The following is a 27,779-nucleotide window of genomic DNA, read 5'->3' on the forward strand; positions in this document are numbered from 1 at the left end:
GCATCCTGCACCAGTGAGGTCAGTGGCACCAGCAGCAAGCCCTGTGTGTGTGAATACAGCAGATGCTTAGCGAGTGAACAGAAACAGTTGTACGAAGGCAATGCATTGCAGTTCATTGCGTGCCAGGGCTTCCCTCAATAGCGGGACCACAGTACGTGCTTTGCTCAGTCAGTGTGGGAGGGACCAGGTCCCGAGGAGGAGATGACGCTGTGCCGAGGAAGTGAAGGGAGGGGGCGTGACACTTCTCCGCGCTGCTCACTTCCTGGTCTCTCTCCCTCCCAGTAGGACTAGGGGCAGCTCGGGTAGCCACTGACGCCTCCTGCTGCAGTAGCAGCCCCGGGGCGTCGCGCGCTTGGCGTCCCGGGCTCGCGAGGCGAATGGAACGTTGCGTTGGGCGACGGAACGTTGACCCGGGTGGCGGCGAGGTGCTGAGCTCGCGCTCGCTGAGCGGGGGTGGCGGCGGCAGCGGGCGGGCTGGACCAGCAGCAGCTGCGGGGACCGGCGGCGACGGCTTCTTATGCGGGTAGGTTGCTCCCCGCGGCTCGCGGTGGGTAGCCGGGCAGCGGGCGGACCTGCAGCGGCCGCACACACCTAGCCAGGGGCCGGCAGCAGCCGCACCCCCTCTGCAGGGAGATGCGGGCGGGCGAGCGACAGGCGGGTCAGGAAGCTCGAGGTGGAGCTTGGTATTGTCTCGTGCAAGGGTGAGCAGTGTGCTCCTGCAAGGTGAAGCCGCTGTCCCCAAGGGCAGGTGTGGCTCGTGCCGTGCAACGCCTGAGCTCCAGTGGGATCCCTGTCCGCTTGGCTTGGGAGATGTAGCTGCAAGGGGGTGGGGGGGCTGAAGAAGTGAGTCAATGCACAGGCTGCTGGGGAGAGACAAATCTTGGGGAGCATATGGCTAAGAAGGATGCAAAACAAACAAGGTCTCCCCCAAGTGCTCCATGCACATCGAGGGTCCCTTCTACCCATAATGATAGTCTTTTTGGCGTATGTTTAGGGCATATAAAGAACTCCCACAGGCGGCCAGGAGCCTATTTTCACACTCTTTGGGGTCCTCAAACGTCTACTGAAGTCCTTGGAAATGGGAAGTTGGGGTGTGTTCAAACAGCGCAGGATCAGGCCCCAACATATCATTTACTAGAGCTGTTTCTGCCAAGGGAACATGCATTTGGGTTCTGCACCAGTCTAATATTTTCACATTGGCACTGTTTAAAAGGTAAATCCCATGCAGCAGTCCTGGAAGATCTCTTTTTAAATAGACTTTTAACTATTTTTTAAAAGTTTATTTTACTTCATTTAGGCCTTCAGCATCCCAGCACTGTTTGTGTTACTGAACAATGCTGTTCAAAACATTATATAAACGCATCCTTTAATGAGGTGCCATTGGATTTAAATTCTGCAGCCTCGACAGTTGGACAGTGTCCTGGCAACCTAGAATTGAATTAAAATAAAGAAGTTTGAATGCTGGTGAGGTCTTTAACAAGTATTTGAACAGTTAAAAGTGCACTCATCTGAAAAGTGCTTGGTACATCATTTGATGTTTAATTGGAGCTTATAACAGCATACTACTGTATAAAAGCTATGATCTCTAGTTTTATGTATAAGCCATTCTAAAACTATGATGCTATAAGACACTGGCTCTCAACCTTTCCAGACTACTGTACCCCTTTTAGAGTGACTAGATGTCCCGATTTTATAGGGACAGTCCCAATTTTTTTTTTCTTATATAGGCTCCTATTACCTACCACCCCCATCCCGATTTTTCACATTTGCTGTCTGTTCACCCTAACCCCTTTCAGGAGTCTGATTTGTCTTGCATACCCTAAGTTTCACCTCACTTAAAAACTACTTGCTGACAAAATCAGATATAAAAATACAAAAGTGTCATAGCAGGCTATTACTGAAAAATTGCTTAATTTCTCATGTTTACAGTATAATTATAAAATAAATTAATTGGAATATAAATATTGTACTTATATTTCAGTGTAATGTATATAGATTAGTATAAATAAGCTATTGTATGAAATTTTAGTTTGTACTCACTTCACTAATGCTTTTTATGTAGCCTGTTGTAAAACTAGGTAAATATTTAGGTGAGTTGATGTACCCTTTGGAAGACCTCTGTGTAGCCCCAGGAGTATTTGTACCCCTGGTTGAGAGCCACTGCTATAAGGGGTCTGATAAATTAAAAAGGATAACAGATTTTTTTGTATGTTAATTAAAAGTAATTCCTATTTATTTATTTTTAATACTTTTAAATATTTCTAGCGCTCTTTCAACATAATGATAGAATAATTTTTCCATAAATATATAAATTCAGTATTTATTGTTCACTAGAACTCTTCAGTGTTTGAGAAAACCTAGGAATAGCAATCACAAATACTCATCTTTCACCTGCAGTTGCTTTGAATCTGTTCCCAGAGTGCAGATCAGAATTCTGTTAGATTTTTCTTGGCTCCCAATCCAAATAAGAGCAAGTATCTTTTCAGACACACAAATGAGACTACTGCGCTGGACTTTCAAGGTGATGAAGATGCAAATAAGCCTGGGAGTGAGAGGCTTTCACTCAAATTATGATGGCATATTGTTCCATTATGAGGGTAACATAGAAAGTGTGTTGATATTTTACAGCAAATGACTGCCGTCTACAACAGGGATGGGAGGGCCTGAGGGCCACATCAGGGTTGCGCAACTGTATGGAGGGCCGGGTAGGGAAGGCTGTGCTTCCCCAAACAGCCTGGCCCCCGCCCCCTCCCACTTCCCGCCCCTTGGCTGCCCCCCTCAGAATCTCCAACCCCCCTGTCCCCTGACTGTCCCAACCCCTATCCATATCCCCACCCCCTGACAGCCCCCTGGTACTCCCACCCCCTATCCAACCGCCCTCTGCTCCTCGTCACCTGACCACCCCCTCCCAGGATCCTCCGCCCCAACTGTCCCCTGGGATCCCACCCTCTTATCCAACCCCCCTGTTCCCTGTCCCCTGACTGCCATCTCGACCCCTATCCACACCCCCACCCTCTGACAGCCCCCCCGGGACTCCCACTCCCAACCCTCTCTGTTCCCCATCCCCTGACCGTCACCGTCCCCCAGAACCTCCGCCACATCCAACCGCCCTCTCCTCCCTGACTGCCCCCCAGGACCTCTGCTCCCTTACCCAATCCTCCCACCCCCCGCCCCCTTAGCAGCAGCAGGAGCTCACAGCCGTGACACTCAGCCAGAGCCAGTTGCGCTCCCCACGCTGCCCAGCGGGAGCAGTGGGCCAGAGTGCGGCCCACAGGGCAGTGTGGCTGTGGGGAAGGGGACTAGGCTCCCTGGCCGGGAGCTCAGGGGCCAGGGAGGACAGTCCCGCGGGCCGTAGTTTGCCCACGTCTGGTCTACAACAAGACAATCGGATCTTGAGGCAGTTTCAGTGAAAGTTATGTTTTTCAGTGTTTAATTAAAGCAACCAAAAAGGCTTATTTAAAATAAGATGATGACTGTCAAGGTTGAAACTTTTATGTATAAGTGAAGCTACATGTTTGTTTCTGTCATTGCCTTTAAAAGTGCATTAAAGAGCCAGTCATACAAACACTAGTGCTGTTTGACTGTAGAATGTACTACCATGAGTAGTTCTTATTTCATCTATGGGACTGATCTAATAAGAAGCATTGCATTTGGACAAAACGTTCACAGAAATGTAGAGACAAGGACCCCAGAAGTTTGATGCAATTGCAGACCTTTTTTGTCATAAAATAAACTTGATTTTTCTAAATAAATCAAAGGTTTTCAGCATATTAATTCTTACTAGAAATATTTTGCATCATTTTTCATAATAAAGGTTCTATTTCAATTCTTAGTTTTTATTTAAATGCTGCAGTTATAGATAAACTACACCTACCTATTTAAAAACTTGCTCAATAAGATAAGTCCCTCACAGAGAAGTTTTCATGACAATATCCGTTTTATTAATCCAGCTGTAGGAATAGGGTTTAAGAGGGCAAATGCTTTTCACCAGGCATAATAGTGCAGTGAATACAGAATTATTATGCTGCTCTCTCTTGGGTAGGAAGTTGTCAATTTCTCCCCTTTCCTATGGACTGTTCTCTTTACTCTGATTAGGTTAAGAGAAGAAACTGTGACTACAAATCTTAATAGGTTTCTGTACGAGAGATGTGGGAATTTGTCTTGTGATGACATTCTTGTTCCCTTGTTTGCATTTTTAATGACTAGTTTTTCTTATCTTAGGGCAGGTCTACACTTAAAACGTTGCATTGGTGTAGCTGTGCCGCTGTAGCGCTTAAGTGAAAACAGTCCTATGCCAATCAGCGTAGTTAATTCACCTCTCCGAGGGGCAATAGCTATGTCGATGGGAGAAGCTCTCCCGTTGACGTAGCACTGCCAACACAGGAGGTTAAGATCGGTATAACTACATGCTCATTGGGTTATACGACATAGTTATACCGACATAGGTCTGTAGTGTACACTTGGCCTTAGTGTAACAAGAATCTTAGTATAATATATCAGAATGCTACTTTCCTGCCCTTAATTGTGAAAGAGGTATAGTAATACTAGATCACATCTTACTTGAAAAATTTGCTCTACAAGCTGACCAGGTAAAGTAGTCCAGATGTGACTAACAGTATCTAGTGGATCCTCTTTGTTCTATGCTCTAGATCAGGCTAATCTCAAATTTAAGGTCATTTTAGAGAAGATTAGAAATTAAAACTATCCTAATTGTAGTTGAATATACTCCAGGGTGCATGAACTCAAGGAACAGAAGGTTGCTTGTAGTCTCATTGATATGGCAGTGCAGTAAGTTTTATCAGCGACCCTTTATATATCATCCACTAGGTCAGTGGTTCTCAACTAGGGGTATGCAGAGGTCTTCCAGGGGGTACTCAACTCATCTAGATATTTGCCTAGTTTACAACATGCTACATAAAAAGCACTAGCGAAGTCAGTACAAACTAAAATTTCATACCGACAATGACTTGTTTATACTGTTCTATATACTATACACTGAAATGTAAGTACAATATTTATATTCCAGTTGGTTTATTGTATAATTATATAGTAGAAATGAGAATAAGCAATTTTTCAGTACTACTGTGCTGTGTCACTTTTGTATTTTTGTCTGATTTTGTAAGTAAGTAGTTTTTAAGTGAGGTGAAAGTTGGGGCTACACAAGACAGATTGGACTCCTGAAAGGGGTGCAGTTGTCTGGAAAGGTTGAGAACCACTGCAGTAGATAACTAGTCAGAATACTTGCTACCACAGGCTTTGGGATAGCCGAAGTCTCTAGAAAATCCTTAGCATATAGCTGTTTTGAGGAGTAGACTAGAGACACAAAAGATTGTTTTCAGAGTAGCAGCCGTGTTAGTCTGTATCCGCAAAAAGAACAGGAGTACTTGTGGCACCTTAGAGACTAACAAATTTATTAGAGCATAAGCTTTCGTGGACTACAGCCCACTTCTTCAGATGCATACAGTGTTAATGCTCCATTCAGATGAATGGAGGAGTGCTGAATGGGGTGCTGTGGGGCACTTGTCAGTATTTTCATCAGTGACTGGGATGATGATGATATGCCGAGTATGATAGTCAGTCTTGCAGATAGTGCTAAGCTGAGGGGATGAGGTTTAAATGCAGTACAGTCTTCAGAAATAAAACAAATGGGCTGAAATCAGTACACTGAGATTCTGTAAAGGTAAGATAAAGAAGTGCACATAAAGAAGGGATATTCAAATGCGCAAATATAGAATGAAGAAATAATGGGAAGGTAGTAGTACAGTGCCAGAGAGAGGAAGATCAAGGTGTTATAATGTGTGATAAATCAAGAGAGCTAGCAATGTGACGCTTTTGCAAAAAAACCCCACCCCGGCTGTGATAGTCCTGTTGCTAAAGCGCAATATAACATGCAGAGTAACTACCCTGGTGTACTCCATATTGGTTAAACCTCAATTGGAGTACTGTGTTCACATTTGGGCACTATACTTTAAAGGATGATGTTCAGAGGATAGCAACAAAAATTATTAAGCTATACAAATATGTAAAGGAACATTAAAATTAGCACAGGGATTAATTATTTTGGGGAGTTAGTTTCAGCAAACAAATACTAGGCTTAAACTGCAGTAAAGAAATTCTAGGTTAGAGATGATGTTTTAAAATTAATTTGGGGGTTAATCTGTAGAATTTACCTTACAACTTCAAGGATATCAGATTTTTCTATGTTTTCTAGTGGGAAAGTAGAGTCTCACAGTCCAACTTGATATAATGAAACAGGCCCCCCTGCTGTGAAATAATAATTTTCACAGCAGCTTCATTCTTTGAATAGAAATGAAATAGTGAAAGGGTATTTCTAAAAACTGTTTAGAGATTATTTTTTTTAAATGTGCATGATGTATCTATTTTAGGTACTTATATGGCTCCCATGACTTTAGTATATGAGTGTCTTTAATATCTTTATCCTCACAACATCCCTGTGAGGTAAATTTTATTTCCGTTTTACAGACGGGGAAATTGAGGCTTGGAGACACTAAGTGACTTTTCCAACGTCACACAGGAAGTTTGTGGCAGACTAGGGAATTGAGCCCAGGTCTTCCAAGTCCCAGGTTAGAGCCCTAACTGCTGTATCATTTTCTCTCTGTTCCAGTCTTTTAACGCAGAATGCCCTTTCTGCCTTAACACACCTTGTCTTGGACACTATTGCAAATTATAGTTGTAAGTTCCAGCTTCTTATTTACGATCAACACTAAACATTTACTACTGTGGTTCTCTGGGTAACACGCTCCTTACAGCAGTATGTTTCCCAAAATGGAGACTGAAAACCTTATTCATCATATAAGCAGGCTTTTTCATGATGACTGTATCTTTGGCGGCTGCGGCAGAGTGGAGGGATATTGTGACTTACACTGGTGTGAGGTCTGGAATTTGCTAGTTTAAGACCTGGGCCAGCATCAAAATAGCAAAGCTGGTCTAAAAGACCAGTGATATTTATCCTGTCCAACATCTTGTAAAGCTTTATAGTTAGTAGCAGAAAGCATGATGTCTCCATTCACTGTTTTGGTCATCAGCTCCTTTGTGTTTATATTTCCAGGATTTCTACCTCTCTCTTTATGCAGCTTGAGTAGCTGATGTTTCTTTAGCCCTTTCTAAGCCCACAAGATCTTAAGAAACAAGAAAACTTCTGCCCTCCTTGTTCCGGTGGCAGTTAAAATGCGATGTGTGTAGGATTTCTTTTTCTTAAATGCTACTGAACATTCTGAAACTGCCGTAGATCTGTCCAGGTGCTTAATCAAATGCCTATTGTGGTCAATGAGCTTTGGATCAGGCCCTTAGGTTTTGTTTTTTTTTATGTCCAGTCTCCTGCTACTAGACATGGTTTACCCTGATCCAATGCATCCTTACATTAGAGAGGTAGCCCAGCACTGACTTCACCTTTCTTTGTTAGCTTCTTCCTGAACAAAGCAAGGTGGAAATGCCCTTAACAGATGGTGATGTGGTTAGTGCTTTAAACAATGCCAAATGCCATACATTGATTCTTTCTGCAAAATAACTTCTAATGCAAGGTAAACTCATGCAGAAATTATATAGATTTCAAACAAAAACTGTTACCATCTGCTCTGAGAAATAGTGTACCACAAACAAAGCTCTTTGTTACTTAGGACAGAAAATATTCATATCTCTATGTTTGAGAAACCATGGGCCTCATTCTCCTTTCACTTACACTGATGTAACTCCATTGTCTAGTGGAGTTACTGCTTATTTACACTGTGTAAATGAGAGGAGAATCGGGCTCTGTGTCTCTTAAACAACCGTATCTCCTCGTTGCCTTTTAGATACAGCCCTGTCTGCTGCTGTCAGAACAGAGTCTCCAGACCTGATTTTCAGCCTCACAGACAAACCAGGCCTGCCTTTGAAGCTGGCTGATTTCTACCTCCCCCTACTCCTCAGGGAAAAGTTCACTTTACATATTCATATCCTTGCTCAACTGCTTCCTTCAGAAATATACAACTCCAATTAAACCTCCACCCAAAACCAGATGCTTCAAATCAAAGAAATAAAACTCTGGCCTCTGATGTATTGGCTAAGAAGAGTTGATTTTTCATAAAGCTGTTAGCTATAGCTCCATATAAACTACAAAAATACCCACATGAACACAGTTTTGTGAACCATGGGTATGACCCAGTGATGTTATATTGACTCCAAGAGCTGTTGCAGCTGTAAGAAGAATATCATGTGACTCATGATAAAATCATGGGAGTTTGCAGCACGGTTGTTTGAACCTTGATAGGTACCGAAGCTAAATTAGTGTTCCTTAACGTGGTTATAATGTTTTTCTGCCCAGAAAAATTGTTTTTATGACAGACTTTTAAAGAAAACCTCAAACTGTTGTCCTACCATTGGTGCAGCTCTGCTAGTGCTAGCAATGATGGGAATGCTAGTGTAGCCAGAACAACTTTTTCTAGGGTGACCAGACAGCAAATGTGAAAAATTGGGCCAGGGGATGGGGGGTAATAGGAGCCTATATAAGAAAAAGACCCAAAAATCGGAACTGTCACTATAAAATCGGGACATCTGGTCACCCTAACTTTTTCCCATGTGTCATCTGATCTTGCTTCCAGCAAGTTGAAATCAAAGTGTTAAAAATACCTATGTCCAGTCTGTACTACTGCTTCCATGTTGCTGGCACTAGAGAAGCACCTAGGGGCTAGACCAAATGTGGCTGAACTGCTAAAAATTCTCAGTGTAAACTAGGGCAATGAGTTCCCCTCCTGTTGATCAACTAGAACACTTTAGTCTTAACAGAAGCAAACAGAAAACATTAAAGTTTTCTGTCTCTTTATAATTATCCCACAGATCCCTTGGTAGAATTCATTTGGGCAAATTTTGGCAGGCACATCTGAGATACGGAGAAGATTTATGTTGCATAAAACTGGTGCAGCAAGATCACCCTTTCACAGTTACAGGTACGCAAATAAACCTCCTTACCAGTTTCTATCACAGTAGAGACCCTTATTTGAAAAGATTCATTTAGTTTTCATAGGTATAATCACTGAAGCTTTCAGTTGAAATGGTAAATTAAGATTCCTAAATAGTTGTTGTTTCCAGTATATTTAAAAACATATATTTTTGCTCTTTTATGACATTTTTATTGAGACTGTCTAAGTTATTTAAAGCCGTATACTTCCTGTCTAGAACACCCTTAGCTGCTGGGGATGTGAGATAAATGATAATGCATTTAATCCCTTTGGTTACTGAAAAAGTATTACTTCAGTACCACATCTGGCAGTTCTTTAAATAGTGTCAATGAATTGGTATAGCTTCTATGAAACTCGCACAACCACAGTGTCTCTTAAATATTTTTAATTAAAAAAAACTGAAGTGAAAGGAAATGATACAATTATACCTGAGATCATGTTTATATTTTTAAGTATAACCTAGATTTGCAAATCTTTCAAGAAGTCAGATTCTTTTTCTGTCTCTGTCTCTCTCTGGGTTATGTTATGCATGAGGTCAGATTAGGTGACCATAAATTCCAAGGCAAGATGGGAACGTTCTGATTCTCTAATTTCAGAAAGTGTATATGTACTTCAGAAAGTTAAATGTTGGCAGATTTCAAGTAGTGACAGTGGTAATATTATCTAGCAATTAAGGCCCTGACCTTGAAGAATTTACTCACGTGCTTAACGTTATTACCATGAGTAGTCCCACTGAAATCAATGGGATTAGTACTTGGTAGTAAAATTAAGCATGGACCTATTTTGCAGAATCAGGGTCTAAGGGAGTTCACAGCTATTCATAGGATCAGACCAAGTCAATGAGGACCCTTTCAGTTAAAATGCACATCCTGTGTAATGCAGGTTGATATTGGGATCCAGCCTTGAGTTTTCAGATCAGCAGATGCATTAATTTCTCACCTAGACAATAAATGAAGTTTCTTTGACAACATGATTTGTTAAGTCCTAAATATTTCTGTATTTCTGACTACTTTTTCTTTAACACCCATCTCGAGTATCTGAGATGCTGGACAGGTTTTAACAATTAAACTGAAAACTAGGCACAACATACATTCTGTCTCTAGAAACTCAGCAATTTGACTTTTGATAAACACACAGTCCCTCTCTCCTCTGTATGAGGATGGAAAAATGCACTCTTCCATTAATTTTTTTTTTCAGTACCTTCCAAATAGACGAGTAATCCTAATATTTAGAAGTAGATGCAGAAAGTTAACCACTTGTAGAGGACTATTAAATGCAAGGTGGAAGGGACTGTTAAAATCTCTTTGCTGAAAGGTGAATTTTTATATTGAAGGATGGCAATGGCTCTTTAGGAGCACTTATGGTTTGTGTACATATGTATTTTGGCATCATGTAAAAATTTTTTGACTTGTCTCTGGATTTAAAAACACACCTGACATGTTAGACTTTGAAAAGCGGCTACTGTACACATGCAATAACTTTTTGAAAATATTAAGTCATTAAACCAAATTGATTGCTCTCTTGCCAAGATTGTCTTATCTCAATTTTTATCTAATATTAAAAAAAAACTTGAGTCAATAAAACTATTCTCTTATTTTTTTAAAAAATCACTGACGTTAAAATCTTAAAATTAGAGCTGTCAAGCAATTAAAAAAATTAATCACAATTAATCGCACTGTTAACCAGTAATAGAATACCATTTATTTAAATATTTATGGATGTTTTCTACATTTTCAAATATATTGATTTCAATTACAATACAGAACATAAAGTGTACAGTGCTCACTTTATATTTATTTTTGATTACAACTATTTGCACTGTAAAAAAACACACACAAAAGAAATAGTATTTTTCAGTTCATCTAATACAAGTACACCTCTACCCCGATATAGCGCTGTCCTTGGGAGCCAAAAAATCTTACCACGTTATAGGTGAAACCGCGTTATAACGAACTTGCTTTGATCCGCCAGAACGCGCAGCCCCGCTCCCCCAGAGCGCTGCTTTACTGCGTTATATCCGAATTCGTGTTATATCGGGTCGTATTGTATTGGGGTAGAGGTGTACTGTAGTGTAATCTCTTTATCATGAAAGTTGAATTTACAAATGTAGGATTATGTACAAAAACTGCATTAAAAAATAAAACAATGTAAAATTTTAGAGTCTGCAAGTGCACCCAGTTCTACTTCTTGTTCAGCCAATTGCTCAGACAAACAAGTTTGTTTACATATGCAGGAGATAATGCTGCCTGCTTCTTGTTTACAATGTCACCTGAAAGTGAGAACAGGCATTCTCATGGCACTATTGTAGCCGACGTCACAAGATATTTAAGTGCTAGATGTGCTAAAGATTCATATATCCCTTCATGCTTCAACCACCTTTCCAGGGGACGTGTGTCCAAGCTGATGACTGGTTCTGCTCGATAACAATTCACAGCAGTGCAGACCGATACATGTTCATTTTCATTATCTGAGTCAGATGCCACCAGCAGAAGGTTGATTTTCTTTTTTGGTGGTGCGGGTTCTGCAGTTTCTGCATCGGAGTGTTGCTCTTTTAAGACTTTTGAAAGCATGCTCCACACCTCATACCTCTCAGATTTTGGAAGGCACTTCAGATTCTTAAGCTTTGAGTCCAGTCCTGTGGCTATCTTTAGAAATCTCACATTGGTACCTTCTTTGCGTTTTGTGAAATCTGCAGTGTGTGGGTTTTTAAAATGAACATGTGCGGGGTCATCATCCGAGACGGCTATAACATGAAATATATGGCAGAATGTGGGTAAAACAGAGCAGGGGACATACAATTTTCCCCTGAGGAGTTCAGTCAAAAATTTAATTAATGCATTATTTTTTTAACGAGCGTCATCAGCATGAAAGCATGTCCTCTGGAGTGGTGGCCGAAGCATGAAGGGGCATATGAATGTTTAGCATATCTAGCACATAAATACCTTACAAATCCAGCTACAAAAATGCCATGCAAAAATGCCTGTTCTCACTTTCTGGTGACATTGAAATAAGAAGTGGGCAGCATTATCTCCTGTAAATGTAAACAAACTTGTTTGTCTTAGCAGTTGGCTAAACAACAAGTACGACTGGGTGAACTTGTAGGCTCTGAAGTTTTACATTGTTTTGGTTTTGAGTACAGTTATGGAACAAAAAAATCCACATTTGTAAATTGCACTGTCCCACAAAGAGATTGCACTACAGTACTTGTATGAGGTGAATTGAAAGATCCTATTTCTATTGTTTATCATTTTTACAGTGCAAATATTTGTAATAAAAAAGAATATACACTGATTTAAATTACAACACAGAATACAATGTATATGAAAATGTAGAAGAGCATCCAAAATATTTAATACATTTCAATTGGTGTTCTATTGTTTAACAGTGCAATTAAAACTGTGATTAATCGTAATTAATTTTTTTTTAACTGCGATTAATCGACAACCCTACTTAAAATATATATTTCCAGACTAAGATACAGTTTCCCATTAAAAGTCAGTAATATAGATCCTTTTTAAAAGGGCGATAAAATCCTAGAATTAGTGGTTTATAATGGAAGCCAGATAAACGTGCTGTAGTTCAGAATCTACCAGATACCTTAGCAGTTGTTTTGATATTGTTTTATCTGCACTAGAATACACGTTCTTTATGGGGAAAAAAGGACTCCATTCTATTGAGGAATTTATTCCTACTCAAGGGTTTGTTAGTGACAGTCATCCTCACCAGATGGTCAATGTTGTTAATATACACCAAATATAGCAATCATGTATACAACGGACCTCGCTAAATTTTGGCAAAAGTGACCGATTTCAACAAAGTGTGAGAAAAATCATTTTCTTCTGAATGTTAGAAATCTCCCAATGTAGCTTTCTGTAGGAAGATTTTTCCAGTTTGATATTGAAGAAGAAGGTATAAATACAGAAAAGAAAAGATTCGGAAATTGTAACAAATGGTCTAGGGAAAAAATTGCCTACCACATAGGATGTATTTTGTGTTGCTATGGCTGAATGTGTTTTGCTTGTTAATACGATGTGTTCAGTTACACATAATTTATAGGGCAACGTATATGATCATCAGTCTTTTGGATGAGATGTGAAACTGGGGAGCTGTTCTCTTGTGGTAATTAAAAATCTCATGCATTTTTATGTAAGTGTTGGTAAAGCTGTTAACATTGGAACATGGTCAGATTTCAGTTTGAGTAAAAAAGTTATACAGAGTTAAATTCCCCTGCTGTTTCAGTTGGATATGATCCTCACTTCCTATTTTATTATTATTAATCATGTTCATTATGGTAGTGCATAAAGACCAACTGCATTGGGCCCCATTGTGCTAGGTACTGTACAGACACAGAGTACTGTAGTAGACAGCCCCTGCTCTGAAGAGCTTACAATCTAAACAGACAAGACAAGCACCGCGTGAAGGAAATGGGTGTTAACATGAAAGCAAAGTGAACAATGTGATGGTAGCTAACATCTTTTGGGGAAATGTTTAAATTTTTTTTTGGTGGGTTTAGTTAGGAGGGAATAACATAAATGGAAAGGAAAAAGGGGAGAGGGGACATCAAGGGGGTGAAGGGGATAAGAGGGGCAGGTGGTGGAGTAAAGCTTAAGGTGAAGAGACAGTGAAGGAGAGGGCTGGAGCAAACAGCCAATCAGCACAGGGGAGAGAAAGTCCAGTCAGAACTACTATACAAAGTTCTCTGAATGCCCAAACATTTGGCTGCTGCTCCAGCTGGAGTCTCTGGCTGCTTTTTCTCTGCAGGTTTTCCCCAAGACCAGGTGTGGCGGGGAGGCACCACCTGGGCAGTAGTTTCCTCAGAGTGTGGCGGAATCTCACAGTTGTGCATCTGAGGGGATGCCAAGGGGAGGAGCAGCCCTGGCTGGGCCCATTTAACCCACTTCTCTCCCAGTGCTGCAGTCCCTGCTTCTGCAGCTGCTCCTACCAGCTCCTACCTAACTGCTGTGCTGTGTTTTGTTAAATAGTTGAAGCGTTTCTCCCCAGCAGTGGATGCATTGCAGTGGTGGGTTAAGGGATTCCTATGTATAATTTATAAGTCTTCTGATAAAGTTTGAAAAGTCTTGGGCTCCTTCTGGACAAGAAGTTCTCTATAAACGTTAGATTATCTCTAAAACGCAGTTTTATATTTATTGACTTTCTTTTTGGTTTTCAGCTCCCTTTCTGCAGCCTGGAATCTTCTACATGCTTCTCATACCGTTATGCAGAAGGAGCTTTCTGAGTTTCATTTGTAAAGCAGAAGACGACTATTTTTGATTCTTTTTCACATTCAAGTATGGACATTATAATCTATGATGATTACTCCAATCCACCGCTTCAGAGATATTGAGAGGAAACCTGAATACCTCCAGCCAGACAAGTGTGTTCCACCTCCTAGCCATAGTTCCTTGGGAACAATGTGGTTTATTCGAGATGGCTGTGGTATTGCATGTGCTGTTGTTACCTGGATGCTTGTCTTCTATGCAGACTTTGTAGTCCTTCTTGTTATGTTAGTTCCATCAAGAGACTATATTTATAGTGTGATCAATGGGATATTGTTCAACATGTTGGCTTTCCTGGCTTTGGCTTCACATTTTCGAGCTATGCTATCAGATCCAGTAAGTATACTGTTATGTTTTTCTTGCCTGCCAGATATAGGGTAACTTGGGCCCTTGGTGAATAGCAGGTTTAAATAACTTGTCTGTGTCATCGTGATCAGTAAGCTTGGTGTTGTGGTATGCTAATATATCATTCTGTTGTGTCAGATTAACTCACCAAATGTAAAGGACCGAATCTCAGATTCTCTTGAGCCTGGTATGAACAGCTTCCTAGTAGTGTGAAAAGGGAAAGAGAGAGAGAGACTACCACCCTTTTACTCACCAGTACTAGATATAATGTTTGTGGCTTGTCATGACCTGACAAGCCGGAAAGCTAGAAAAACTTGTTTCAATTGTCTATCTTATCAGATGTCACTACAGTGGAATGGGGTAGGGAAAAAATTACGATGACTTCTGTAATAAAAATGTTATGATTCTTTTTCACATTAATGATTTAGCTGAAATTATTGGATTATACCTAATAATTTGTTTGTCTGTTTTAGCATTAAATCCCCCTAATAATATCAGCCCATATCTCTGTGGCTTCAAAAATGTATCAGACTCTTCGTAACTGGAAGGCTAAACATTCTAAGGTTAGATTTGAAACACAAGATGGATAGTGCAGTATCCAGGGACTTTGCCCTGGTCAGAAACGCAGTTCTACCCTCCTTTCTCCTTGCATCTCTGAACTGTTGGGAAGGGGATTTTTATCAGAGTGCTATCCCTAAATCTTCTTTGATGGCCCTGTCTTTCATATCTGTCTAGTAGATTAAATTTAAAATTATTGTTCTTCTAGCTGACGGAAAGGAGAGTAAGTTTTGTCTCTTCTGCCTTCAGAGTCTAGTAGCTGGTGTTGGGAATGTTGAAAGGGTCTCTGCCTCTCTGATCCCTCCCCCAAGCTCCATTTTGTGGATAAAACCCCCCACCATGAAAACTCGAATGGCTGTATTTATTGCTTAGCTTGCATCTTATTTAGGAGCATCAGCAGGGAACTGACCTGTCACTGTTGCTTACTGTAAAGTTGAGTCTTGGTCACTTCATAATGCTGTTGCTTGGCAAAACTATGAGTGGGAGTGGAGGTGCTCAAGGTTTCTGTCGTCAGACTCAGGAATACAGCACTGCAGCAATTTACATACAGTTCATATTTTGAAGGATTTCTTTTTTTATTGTAAATTATTTGAAAGACAGTAGTGTCCCTAAGAACCAACAGGCAATGGGGTCCAATTGTGCTAGGCACTGTATAGACATAGAGTAAGAGACAGTTCTTGCCACAGAGAGTTTCCAATCTAAATAGAACAGGCAGACAAAGGGTAGGAGAAAAGGACATAATGCAGAAGTAGAGTGATAAGTAAATGTCATGTTAGTTCCACATTTATTTATATATGGTGGCTGGCAGAGGGGCTAATGGGTGTTGAGGTTTTTTTTGTCAATTCTTTGGTTGGGTTTTGTTATGAGCGCATCAGCTAAACAGAAAGACAAAAGAATGGGGGCATAGAAGGGATATGATGAGGACAGGATAGGTGCAGCAAGGCAGAGGTGAGGAAACTGTGAGGCAGGGGGGCTAGAGCAAAGAGCCAGTCACTACAGGGAAGAGCATGTCCAGTGTCAAAAATGTAGTTGAAAGCATTGTTGCTATAAAAACTCTTCCACCAAAAGTCAATTGTAATGTTACTTTCCTAACACAAGATTTATTTGAATGTAGGCTCCTGTTTATATATGTACCTCCACACTAGCAGTCATTCATGTGGTATTTTCAGGCTTTTTTTAATTAACATTTTTGCAGTGAAATTGTTAATATTAAGGTTAGAGATCTTTAGTTTCTTGTCTTTTGAGAGTTAAGGTTCCTTCAGCAACATTAACTCAGCAATATTAAAGATGCATATTTAAGGGGAGAATTCAAAAACTGCACCATCATAGTGAATGCAAGAATGTTACCTAGTCTTATTTTTTTTTCTGGGCCTTTTTTTTTAAAGTGGTATTTGTATACTTAACATCTCTCTAAAAGTTCTCATTTAAAAAACCCTAAACAAATTGGACGTTTATGAACACATGCAAAATATGTTTGTCTGCAACATTTAATGTAAGCAAAAACATTTCAGTTGTGTAACTTTTATGAGGACACATGCATATGTCCAGTTTGCTGTGACACAAGGTCAGATCATACGTCCAAGTAAACAGATAAGGATTACACCCTGCTTATTATTTATGTACTCTACTATGGCCTTACAATAGTGTCCTTTCTGTATCTTTCTCTTGGTCAGTCAAATTCTGAAATATTGTGGTTGATGTTAGGGAAACTTGCACCTCTCTTCCCTTCCAAGAACTTGAACTGGGTCTCTTGATGTTATTGGCGAACACTGTGGGTACTGAAATCTTTGTTTTCATTTCCAGGGTGCTGTGCCCAAAGGTAATGCCACAAAAGAATTCATTGAGAGCTTACAGCTGAAGCCAGGACAGGTTGTTTATAAGTGTCCAAAATGCTGTAGCATCAAACCAGACAGAGCACATCACTGCAGGTACAGTCACTTGTATGTTGTGATTTAATGATGTGATGCTGTGGTTCAGGATTAAAAGAAAGCACTTATGTGGTGGACCAGTGTACTGTTGTAGGATATAAAAAGCAACAAAGAGTCCTGTGGCACCTTAAAGACTAACAGATGTATTGGAGCATAAGCTTTTGTGGGTGAATACCCACTTCGTCAGACACATGTTGTAGGATGGGATTTCCAAGGGGGCTTAAAGGATTTATCCACCTAACTCCCATTGAACCCTAATGTGAGTTGGGTGCCTAACTCTCTTAAACTCCTCTGAAAATCTCAGTGCTCAACGAAGACCATAAAATGTAGCGTGTCCCAGAATGCTTTGATATTGTGCCTTGTGACATTATGATGCTTTCTGATTGTGAGGCACTTTGCTTGGGGTCAGCTCCTTGACCCTACTGGCAACACAAGCACTCCCCTCCAGGTCTTGTGCTCTTTTTACAGGTTAGCAATAGGGACACACCAATCCCTGAGTCCTGCGAGAATACCCTTTAGTGTCCAGCCCCTGTTTCATTGGACACTCACAGAATTACTAGGCCTGCTGTTCCCAAAGGAACAGCACACCACAGCTTACTAATTCTTACTAATACTTAGGACATAGTTCCACTTCATACACAGCCAGAGTCAGGGGTGGGCCACGAGGGCGACTGTCCAGAGTGCCGTGGTGGGAAGGGGAAGAGGGGTGCTGTGAGGCAGTGCAGAGGTGTGTGCTGGCAGGGGAACGTTGCAGACTCGCAGAGGTGACGCATGGGGGGGTGCCCAGATTTCTCCCAGCAGCGGAATGTGGGGCGGGGGTGTGAGCGGTGATGCACAGATACTACTCGTCCCCTCCTCCCAACATTCCTCCGCGCCCCCTTAGGAGGCTATGATTAGGGGAGTGAGGAGCAATGCCAGGACTCCCTGCATCCAGGTCACTTTCCCCACCTGGACTGTGCTGTGAGGCGAGCATCAGAAGCTGATACTTGGGCTGTGTAAGGGGAGGGCAGGAGAGTAAGTTCATAGAGGAGTTAGGTAAGTTCATGGAGGATAGGTCCATCAGTGGCTATTAGCTAAGATGGTCATGGATGCAACCCTATGCTCTGGGTGTCCCTAAAACTCTGGTGGCCAGAAGCTGGGACTGATGGTGGAATGGGTCCCTCGATAAATTGCCTTGTTCTGTTAACTTCTTCTGAAGCATCTAGCAACATCAGATTTTAAGCTGTCATAGGATAAGAGGAAAGCTCCTCTCATGGATCGGTAACTGGTTAAAAGATAGGAAACAAAGGATAGGAATAAACGGTCAGTTCTCAGAATGGAAAGAGGTAAATAGTGGTGCCTCCCCAGGGGTCTGTACTGGGACCAGTCGTATTCAACATATTCATAAATGATCTGGATAAAGGGGTAAACAGAGAGGTGGCAAAATTTGCAGATGATACAAAACTACTCAAGGTAGTTAAGTCCCAGGCAGACTGCGAAGAGCTACAAAAGGATCTCTCAAAACTGGGTGATTTGGCAACAAAATGGCAGATGAAATTCAGTGGTGTTAAATGCAAAATAATGCACATTGGAAAACATAATCCCAACTATACATATAAAAGGATGGGGTCTAAATTAGCTGTTACCACTCAAGCAAGAGATCTTGGAGTCATTTTGGATGGTTCTCTGAAAACATCCACTCAATGTGCAGCGACAGTCAAAAAAGCTAACAGAATGTTGGGATCATTAAGAAGGGATAGATAATAAGACAGAAAATATCATGTTGCCTCTGTATAAATCCATGGTATGCCCACATCTTGAAAACTGCATGCAGATGTGATCGCCCCATCTCAAAAAAGGTAGATTGGAATTGGAAAAGGTTCAGAAAAGGGCAACAAAAATTATTAGGGGTATGGAACGGCTTCCATATGAGGAAAGATTAATAAGACTGGGTCTTTTCAGCTTGGAAAAGAGACAACTAAGGGGGCATATGATAGAGGTCTATAAAATCATGACTGGTGTGGAGAAAGTAAATAAGGAAGTGTTATTTACTCCTTCTCATAACACAAGAACTAGGGGTCGCCAAATGAAATTAATAGGCAGCAGGTTTAAAACAAACAAAAGGAAGTATTTCTTCACACACGCACAGTCAACCTGTGGAAATCATTGCCAGGGGATTTTGTGAGGGCAAGAGGATCCCTCTAACCCTTATGTACCCCCATCTGGTACAAATTGATCTCTGGGTCACAGTCACATTTGAACCAGAATTATTCACCAGTGGTTAAAAGCGATTGAAAATGACATGTGAGTCATGCACATTACTTTCTTTGTCATTGTTTATTTGTGGACCAAATTTCTTCAAGCATGTCAGTCACTTGTCCATGACAAGTGTGAAATTTTAAAAGGCATAAGAATATCTTAATTATTTTCAAATCACTTTTTCACAGTTATGAAATATATTATTATTTAAAAGAAAGTATTTTTTCTGGGAGAGTGGTGTATAAATACAGGGAAGGCTGTTGCACACAGCTCAACGTGAGCACATTAAAGTTATAGTTGCAGTTATAAGCAGCAAGACTGCAGAAGGTTGATATAGCTCTGATTGTATTAAATCTTACTTTGCTAGTCTGTCACTGGGTCCTCTGTTGTCTAGATAATCAGTGATATACAGCATGGGTAAGTGGGAATGAAACAGGAAGAGAAATGGGTAAAAAAGTGAACTGAGAAAAGTCCATAAAAAGTGGCATGTCTCAAAATACTAGTGTCTTCATTCACAGACCTGATGGCATTTGTGACTTTGGCTTTAATTAGCCCTTTTTATTACTACTAAATTAATTTAAAACTTGCTTTAAATACAGGTAATTTAATTACAGATTTACAATCATTTCCATATTTTGATTTACAAAGGACAAACCAAAATTATGGAACCTAAATTATACCTGTGGTGGAGAGTTGGGGCTTCCCCCCCCCACACACACACACACTTTGTTTCAGTAAGTAGTTAAAGGATCTGTATGAGCTTCATCATTCCCCTTCCCCCCCAGTGTATTCCTAGAGGATTTCCATGAAAGGACTGCAGTTACTTTCACTCTGGGGGGTTATGCTGCCTTGTGCCGCCATCTGTCTCTTTAGATTTGGGGGAGCTATAGCTACCACCACCAACAACCCTTTTCTGCTAACTAGGGATGTAAAATGTTAACCAGGGGTTAACGGTTAAGGTGGGTTAACCGGTTAGACTAATGCTTACTGATTAACCGGTTAACATTTTACATCGCTAGTTCTCAGACCATCTCCAATGCCCATTGAAGTCCATGGGAATCTTTTAAAATAAATATTTCCCTGTTGTTCTGTGTGTGGGTGTCTCACAGCAGGATCATACGCATGCACAGCAGAGGGTGTTGGTTGCCATGTGCTTGAGAGTTCCTGCTGTTCACATGCTTGTATGAGGCAGTTGCACCCAACTAACTGCTCCTTCTCGTCATGAGCTTCTGGCCCTGCTCCTGGGAAGGAAGGAGGGTGATCCCTACTAATCTTTTGGCCCTGTCTTTGCCATCTAGCCTGAAGCGTCTGAGGGTGGAGGGTCTTTGCTGCTTTACCCTAGTCTCAGCTCTTGGAAGTTACTTCAGCCCCAGCTCTCACCCTGTCCCCCCATTGGCTCCTGCAGGTGATGTCATAGCTCCAGCCCCTTGCTGCCTCCCATCCCTACGCCTTAGGACTCCTGTGTGGGCTACTGTCTCTCTCCCATCTTGGCCTGGCTGCTCCACGTCATCCCTCCGGAGGGGACTCCTTCCCTCGCCTCTCAACCCAGTGTCTCATGGCTTCCCCCCGAGTGCTGCAGAGAGTAGGTGGTAGATACCTGCTTCCCAGCTAGTCATCTTGTCTATCTCCAAGATCTTGTGGAGCAGCCTGGGGAAAGGGCACCCGTTCCTCCTGTGGTATGCCCTCTGGCTCATAAATGGATCCAAGGGGTAATGAAGAGGACGACTTGCTCCCTCACTATGCCTCCCGATACTCCCTAGCTGTGTGAATGAGTGCAGGGAAAGAAAGAGGCTTCCTTTACTCTCCTTGTGCTCTCTTGCACCCACATGGGAGTTCATTGATGAAGGTACTGCTGGGCATGCCCTGCTCCCTACCTCTTTCTGATAGTGCTCTCTTGCCCTCTGTAGAGGTTTGGGGAGTAAAAAATAGTCTTCCTTGGGCCTATAGCCAGCGGTCCAGGGAAGAGGAGAGCCTCTCTAGCCCTGGACTTATACACAGAACAGGCTCTACTGCTGTGTTACTCTTGCAGAGATGGGAAGAATGTGCATGTGAGCTACCAGCAGAATAGTGCATGAGACAGGACATGAAACTGACAAACAATAAGACAGTAAAACTGATTATACCCAAAGGTGCACATGCACACATCTAATAAACAGACAAAATTAGTTTTTCCGTCAATCTTAGTCACCATAGGTGGTGGGTGTCATCAAAAGGACAATTTTAAAGCAACTAATTTTATTTTTAAGTTAGGGTGCCCTTTTAAATACACATATTTTTAAATCACAATAACTTTAAGCTACTTCCTGCAATACAAAGCTTCTTGTGTTAGTGATGACTAATCTGGGGGCAAATATTGACCTGAGTAACTTTGTCTGCTGGAGGAGAAAAAATCTTAGGGCCCAATCTTGCAAAGCCTGCTGGTCCTGAGCCTGCACAGTCTGACATCCAAGATCAAGATTTTAGTTGCTTATTTGCACCTTGAGAATTTTATTTCTTGCCTTTGTGGACTGCTTCCTTCCAAGATCTTATAAATAAAGTAATAAATACTTGACTATTTCAAAATAGGGATGTTAATATTTATTAACTTTTTTGTTGTTTTATTGTCCGTGCATTCTTGTAATTAGTTTTTTTAAGCGTTTGAGTTTTTTCTTTAAGGTCAAAACAGTTTAACTTTATCATAAGAAAAATATAATAAGCAGAACACTCCATTTCTCTGTTTAAATCCTGTGAGGGTGGTTGTGAAACCACATATTCCTGACTTTCAAATTCGCTTTTCATACTTTTTTGTGCATTTTAGCACCAGGAGACTGGTTTTCTTCACTGCTGTATCATAAGATAGAAGAGCAAAAAGGCTTTTATTATGTTAGTTGGAGATTTAAAATGCCAGTGAAGCAGCAGTGACTAGTAAACTAAGAGAAACTAACATTACAATGAATTAATCCTCTTTGATTGTTTGACTCCTAAGCACAGTATGCATTTGCAGCTTTTATTTTTTAGAATTTGTAATTAGAATTGTTACTTTAGAATTGTTCTGCCCACTTTTGCTGAGTGCTTAAAATCTAATTCTTTAATTGTGGTGATGTTGTCTCAGTGACTCCCACTGGTAAATTAATCCAGTGCCTGATTGACTTCATTGTCAGGTATTTTTCTGAAAAAATAATTAGAATTTTCCATTTTTTTAAATAAAGCTCCTGTCAGAGTAAATTTAATAAATAGGAACAATTTCAGTAATTTGTTACAAAGGTTATTCTGAGAAGTTTATCCATTGCTGTCTCCTATGATTTTATTTTTTATTCTACTACTTTGAAACTCTCACAGAGCCCGGAGGTCAAACCCAGACTAGATTAAATCAATTTCATTTCACTTGCTTAAGTTTAATGTTCAATCTCTGTATATTAGTGGAACCATTAATCATAATGTTACTTTGTTGTGATTTGCCATTTACTTTTGGCACGACTGCAATTAGGGACAATAGGATGGTTGACAATTTTGAACAGAAGTAGCCAAATTTGTGTGTGTTTTGTGTTTTTTCCAGGTGCCCAATATTTTCTTTGTACTCTTGCTGTATTTTCTGAAAACCACACACTATAAAGATTTTTGTTCTTTATTTCAGTGTTTGCAAGAGGTGTATTCGGAAAATGGATCATCACTGTCCATGGGTTAATAACTGTGTAGGAGAGAATAACCAGAAGTACTTTGTACTGTTTACAGTAAGTTGTTTTATTGAGTAAATTTTTCTGTCTAACCAGCGACAATGAAATTCCATGACTGTTAAACGGCTGTGAAGATATATATTTTAAGTAGAACCACAAATGGGAAATATATTACAAATTAGCAAAATTAAATAATTAAGGAGCAAATGTAATAAAAGAACAGGAATAAGTCATCACCAAAGGTACTTTGCCATTTATTTTGTCAATTGTGTAGCATTAGTTGGTATAATACATAGCATAACAGTAAATATACCTCACAAAATACTCCACAGTAATAATAGTGAAGTCTCAATCAGCTTTTTGGGGTAGGGGCTGATTTTTTGTTCTGTATTAATATTTTATTTATAGAGTACTTTGCACAATGGAGTTCAGGTCCATGACTAGGGTTCCAAGATGCTACAGTAATACAAATAATAATAAGATTGTGCCTCATTATTGCATCTGCTGTTACCTCTTTGCTGCCAGGGTGGAGAGAAACCTCATATTTTTGGCAGGGATTACAAGGGTTCTACTTGTAAGTAGCCAATGTTGGCACTCAAAAATCAGGCAGAAATGCTTCTGATTTTCTTACTGTGTACTGTATCTACTGTATATAGAGCAAAAGTATGGGAGTGCAAACTTAATTACCATGTAAACAGTGAAATCTGGGCTCCATTGAAGTCAATGACAAAAATCCCAGGATTTCACCCAAAAAATTAATGTCAAGAGAATATTACAGCTTGCACAATTGACTTTTAGTGTTGTTCCATTTTATCAGTAATCTTTTATGGTAAATCTCTAGGTAGAAGATGGTCTGTTATGATATTAGGAAATAGGTGCAAGTCTTCAGTCAGACTTGAAGTAAGAATTGAAAATAAATGTATGAACCCTTTAATTTGCTTTTCACTGTATGGTGTATTCTGCTATTGCCAGAGGCACAGCTAGTCAACTTTCTTTTTGAGGCACAATACCTAATTTAGTTGGGAAAACAGGAAAATATTTACACCAGGTACTTTTCCACCGGACTAGTCTCTCCTCCGTCTGATTAAACCTGTACTAGCTTTAGAGGGAGGAATGGGAAACATAAATATATCTCTCCTTTCAATATCCAGATTGGAATACAATTCCTAGCTGGTTCATCCCGAATGTGGGATGTTGGATTTCAGTTTCAGCTAAATTTGACAAGTCTCTCTTTCAAAATGGACTATATTAAACACCTAATCTGTCTGAGGAAAAGATGAAACAAGTTTTTCTATTAATCTTTTTAAGGGCTCAGGAGGAGAAAGGATGGTAGCATATAAAAGCATCAAAAGAAAAATATTTTTCCATTGTCTTTCACTTGCACCTCATTTGGAAGATATTATGTTCCCATATTTGTTAGTATTTGTTTCATTCTATATCACTACAATGAAAACCTTCCTACGTATATATGTGTATGTTGCAAGTGGTGGGGGTAGAAATGCCTATAGGTAACAATTTAAAATTTTCCATGCTAAGTGTCTGCCTCATGTTTAAATTTATTTATTTATTTATTTATTTATTTTTAAATTTCAGTGAAAATGGTTTAGCTATTTTTCAGAATGAGATCAAGGAAAAACACATTTTGCCAATAGTAAAAATAAAACCAAAAACTTACAACTGTTACACTGAAAAGCCCTAGCACCTCCATGCTTTGGAACAGCGACTTGAAATTTGACAGTATTGTCCTGGTATCAGGGATGTGCCGTTTGCTATCTCCCTGAAAATCCACCCAAATTTGGCCAAGCTATGAGCCTCTAAAAATCTCATTGTGCACATTATCAGTAAAAACTAGATTGTGCAGTAGAGACTACAAATAGTATATGAAAGGAAACATGGCCTTGTGGGTAGATAGCTGAACTGGAATTCAGGAAACCTGGGTTCTGTTCCCAGCTCTGCTCTTGTCCTGCTGGATGACCTTGGGCAAGTCACTGCATCTCTCTGCCTCAGTTTCCCTATCTGTGAAATAGGAATGATGATACTGACCTCCTTTGTATTACCATCCTTTCATTGATTAAAAGTGCTATATAAGGCTAGGTGTTATTATCATATAACAAGATTGTATCAGAATGCATACACACAAGGGGGCCAAATTAAGGCTGTCTACCTTAGTTTTGGCATTTCCTAATTTTTGAGTGCTCGACTTTGCAACCGTAACATTTTAAATGTAGTTTATTTGGACATATGTGTATAAGCAGCTTTTACAGCTATGCTTAAAAATATTTTAAATACATTGTGTTTCAGATGTATATAGCACTAATTTCCATGCATGCCCTAATCATGGTGGGATTTCACTTCCTGTATTGCTTTGAAGAAGACTGGACAAGTGAGTATTGACGAAGTATTCCTTTCAAATACCAAATTAACCTGTAGAGAAAGCATTGTGATATAGTTTAGAGGAAGGGCAGCTTTTTTTACTGCTAGTTGTCAGAGAATGCTGTTAATATTATGAGCTACTTTTTATTTTTGTGACCATTCCTGGAATTTTAAAATTCCACCTATCCTGTTAGGAATTTTCTGTCATGAAGGGTTAAGTCCTACTTAAACACACACCATACATAACCTGGAGAACAGGTAGACTCTTAAGGCTCCATGTCAGTACATAGTAAAAGATTAGTGTTTACATGAATTTGTCACTGATAATTCCTGCATGCTAAAGTGAGACGGGGAGAATGCATGTGCTCTTTTTAAATCAGGTAATGGAAACCATCCCTGCAAAACTGTTGAGAAAACTGATCAGCTCAGATGCAAAAATGTGTTCAAACAACTTCCCCTACCCTCCAAAAACAAAAAACACCTCATGCTGGAAAAGTCAATGAGTAGAATTTTACAAAGCTGCTTTAAACCATCAGGTTTAATCCACAGTACTTAGGTAGATTGATTTATTTTTAAAAAGAGCCAGGGCTTGAGAAATCCACTTGCCAATACCAAGTAGAAAAGTTTATCTTGGGGGGTGGGGGAGTGTGTGTGTGTGTGGGTGGGTGTGTTTTGCAGGATTTAAGCTTTCACTTCAAAATAATTACAATTTTAGTCATTAGAACTGTGAAGAAAATCTTACAAATGGGAACTAATGCATTGCAAGCCTGCAGTTCATAACTTTGCCAGGCAGGCACAGAGTTAAACTGATAAAATCTGGAGCTGCCCAGTGTGGGCAGAAGGAGGCTGTGAAAGTGGTAAAATAAAGGAGGGTTCCTTTCCCTCTCCAAAATAATCAGGCTCTAGAGAGCTCATAATGAGCGTGCTCCTTCTCTTCTTCAGGTATGGAATCCCTGAGCAGGATTCAGGGATCGGACCCTGGTAGAAAGCAGCTGGGAGGTGCACCTGAGCTTCTGTTGTTATTGCTGGTCCTGGACCCTATTGATGGGGTCCTCATCTTTTGTATTGGCCTCTGGGTATTATTGGATTTCACAGAACTTTGAGAATATATTAGAATGAATTCATAAGCTAGTAATTACATTTTGTTTGTTGTATCATTTTTCTTTTTTCCCCCTTACTTTCCTAGACTCATAGAAATGCAGGGCTGGATGAGACCTCAGGAGGTTATCAGGTCCAGCCCCCTGCACTGAGGAAGGACCACATAAATCTAGACCATCCCTGACAGGTGTTTGTCCAACCTGTTACAGAGCTTAATTACACTTATAATTAGAAGGTTTTTCCTAATATCTAATCTAAATCTCCTTTGCTGAAGATTAAACCCATTTCTTCTTGTTCTACCTTCAGTGGACATGGAGAACAATTGATCACATTCCTCTTTATAGTGGCCCTCGCATTTGAAGATTATCTGGTCTCCTCTTTGTCTTCTTTTCTCAAGACTAATAGATCAGGTTTTCTAAACCTTTTACCAATTTTGTTGCTTTTCTCTTGATTCTCTCCAGTTTATCAATATCTTTCCTACACTGTAATGCCCAGAATTGGATGCACTACTCCACCTGAGGGCTCACCAGTGCCAAGAAGAGCAGGACAATGCTATTAGTCTTTTTTGCAACTGTATCACATTATTGACTCATTCAGTTTGTGATCTACTGTCACACTCAGAGCCTTTTCAGCAGTGCTACCTCCTAGCCAGTTATTCCCCATTTTGTAATTGAGCATTTGATTTTTCCTCTTTAAGTTCTTTGCACTTATCTTTATTATATTTCATCTTGTTCAATTCAGAGCAATTCTCCAATTTGTGACGGTTGTTTTGAATTCTAATCCAGTCGTACAAAGTACTTGCAACCCCTCCCAGCGTGGTATCTTCTGCAAATGTTCTAAGCGTACATTCCTCCGTTATCAAAATACTGAATAATACCAGATCTGGGACTGACCCTGCGGGACCCCACTAGATATGTCTTCCCAGTTTGATATCAAAGCATTGATAACTATTCTTTGAGTACGGTGTCTCACCCATATTTATAGTAATTTAATCTAGACTGCATTTCCCTAGTTTGCTTATGAGAATGTCATGTGGGACTATGTCAAAGACGTACTAAAATCAGGATATCATGTCTATAACTTCCCCTCATCCATTAGGCTAGTAACCTGTCAAAGAAGGAAATTAGGTTAGTTTGGCATGACTTGTTCTTGACAAATCCATGCTGGCTATTCCTTATAACCGTGTTATCCTCCAGGTGTTCACAAATTGATTGTTTAATAATTTGTACCAGTATCTTTCCAGGTATCAAAGTTAGGATGACTGGTCTATAATTCCCCCCCTGGTCCTCATTGTTCCTGTTTTAAAGATAGGTGCTATGTTTGCCCTTCGCAGTTGTTTGGGACCTCCCCAACCTC

General features: G+C 40.3%; 1 protein-coding gene across 4 annotated transcripts in view; it reads left to right on the plus strand.

Moving 5' to 3' along the window:
* Positions 1 to 203: 203 nt before the first annotated feature.
* ZDHHC3 (zinc finger DHHC-type palmitoyltransferase 3) overlaps positions 204 to 27,779 on the plus strand; it is a 38,959-nt gene continuing 11,383 nt past the window's right edge. For 2 of the 4 annotated variants that reach the window (XM_042841054.2, XM_008171136.4), the window contains exons 1-5: positions 204 to 523; positions 14,125 to 14,566; positions 16,937 to 17,061; positions 22,913 to 23,009; positions 25,254 to 25,335. In XM_042841054.2, coding sequence (XP_042696988.2) covers positions 14,261 to 14,566; positions 16,937 to 17,061; positions 22,913 to 23,009; positions 25,254 to 25,335 — 610 coding nt within the window. In that variant the 5' untranslated portion in view covers positions 204 to 523; positions 14,125 to 14,260. Of the gene's footprint in view, positions 524 to 6,483; positions 6,585 to 8,832; positions 8,943 to 14,124; positions 14,567 to 16,936; positions 17,062 to 22,912; positions 23,010 to 25,253; positions 25,336 to 27,779 lie in introns of all 4 variants that reach the window. The other 2 variants (XM_065587115.1, XM_065587116.1) reach the window with 2 other exon arrangements.

This window comes from Chrysemys picta, chromosome 2 (genome assembly GCF_011386835.1).
Source record: "Chrysemys picta bellii isolate R12L10 chromosome 2, ASM1138683v2, whole genome shotgun sequence".
In the NCBI taxonomy this organism is placed as follows: domain Eukaryota; kingdom Metazoa; phylum Chordata; order Testudines; family Emydidae; genus Chrysemys; species Chrysemys picta.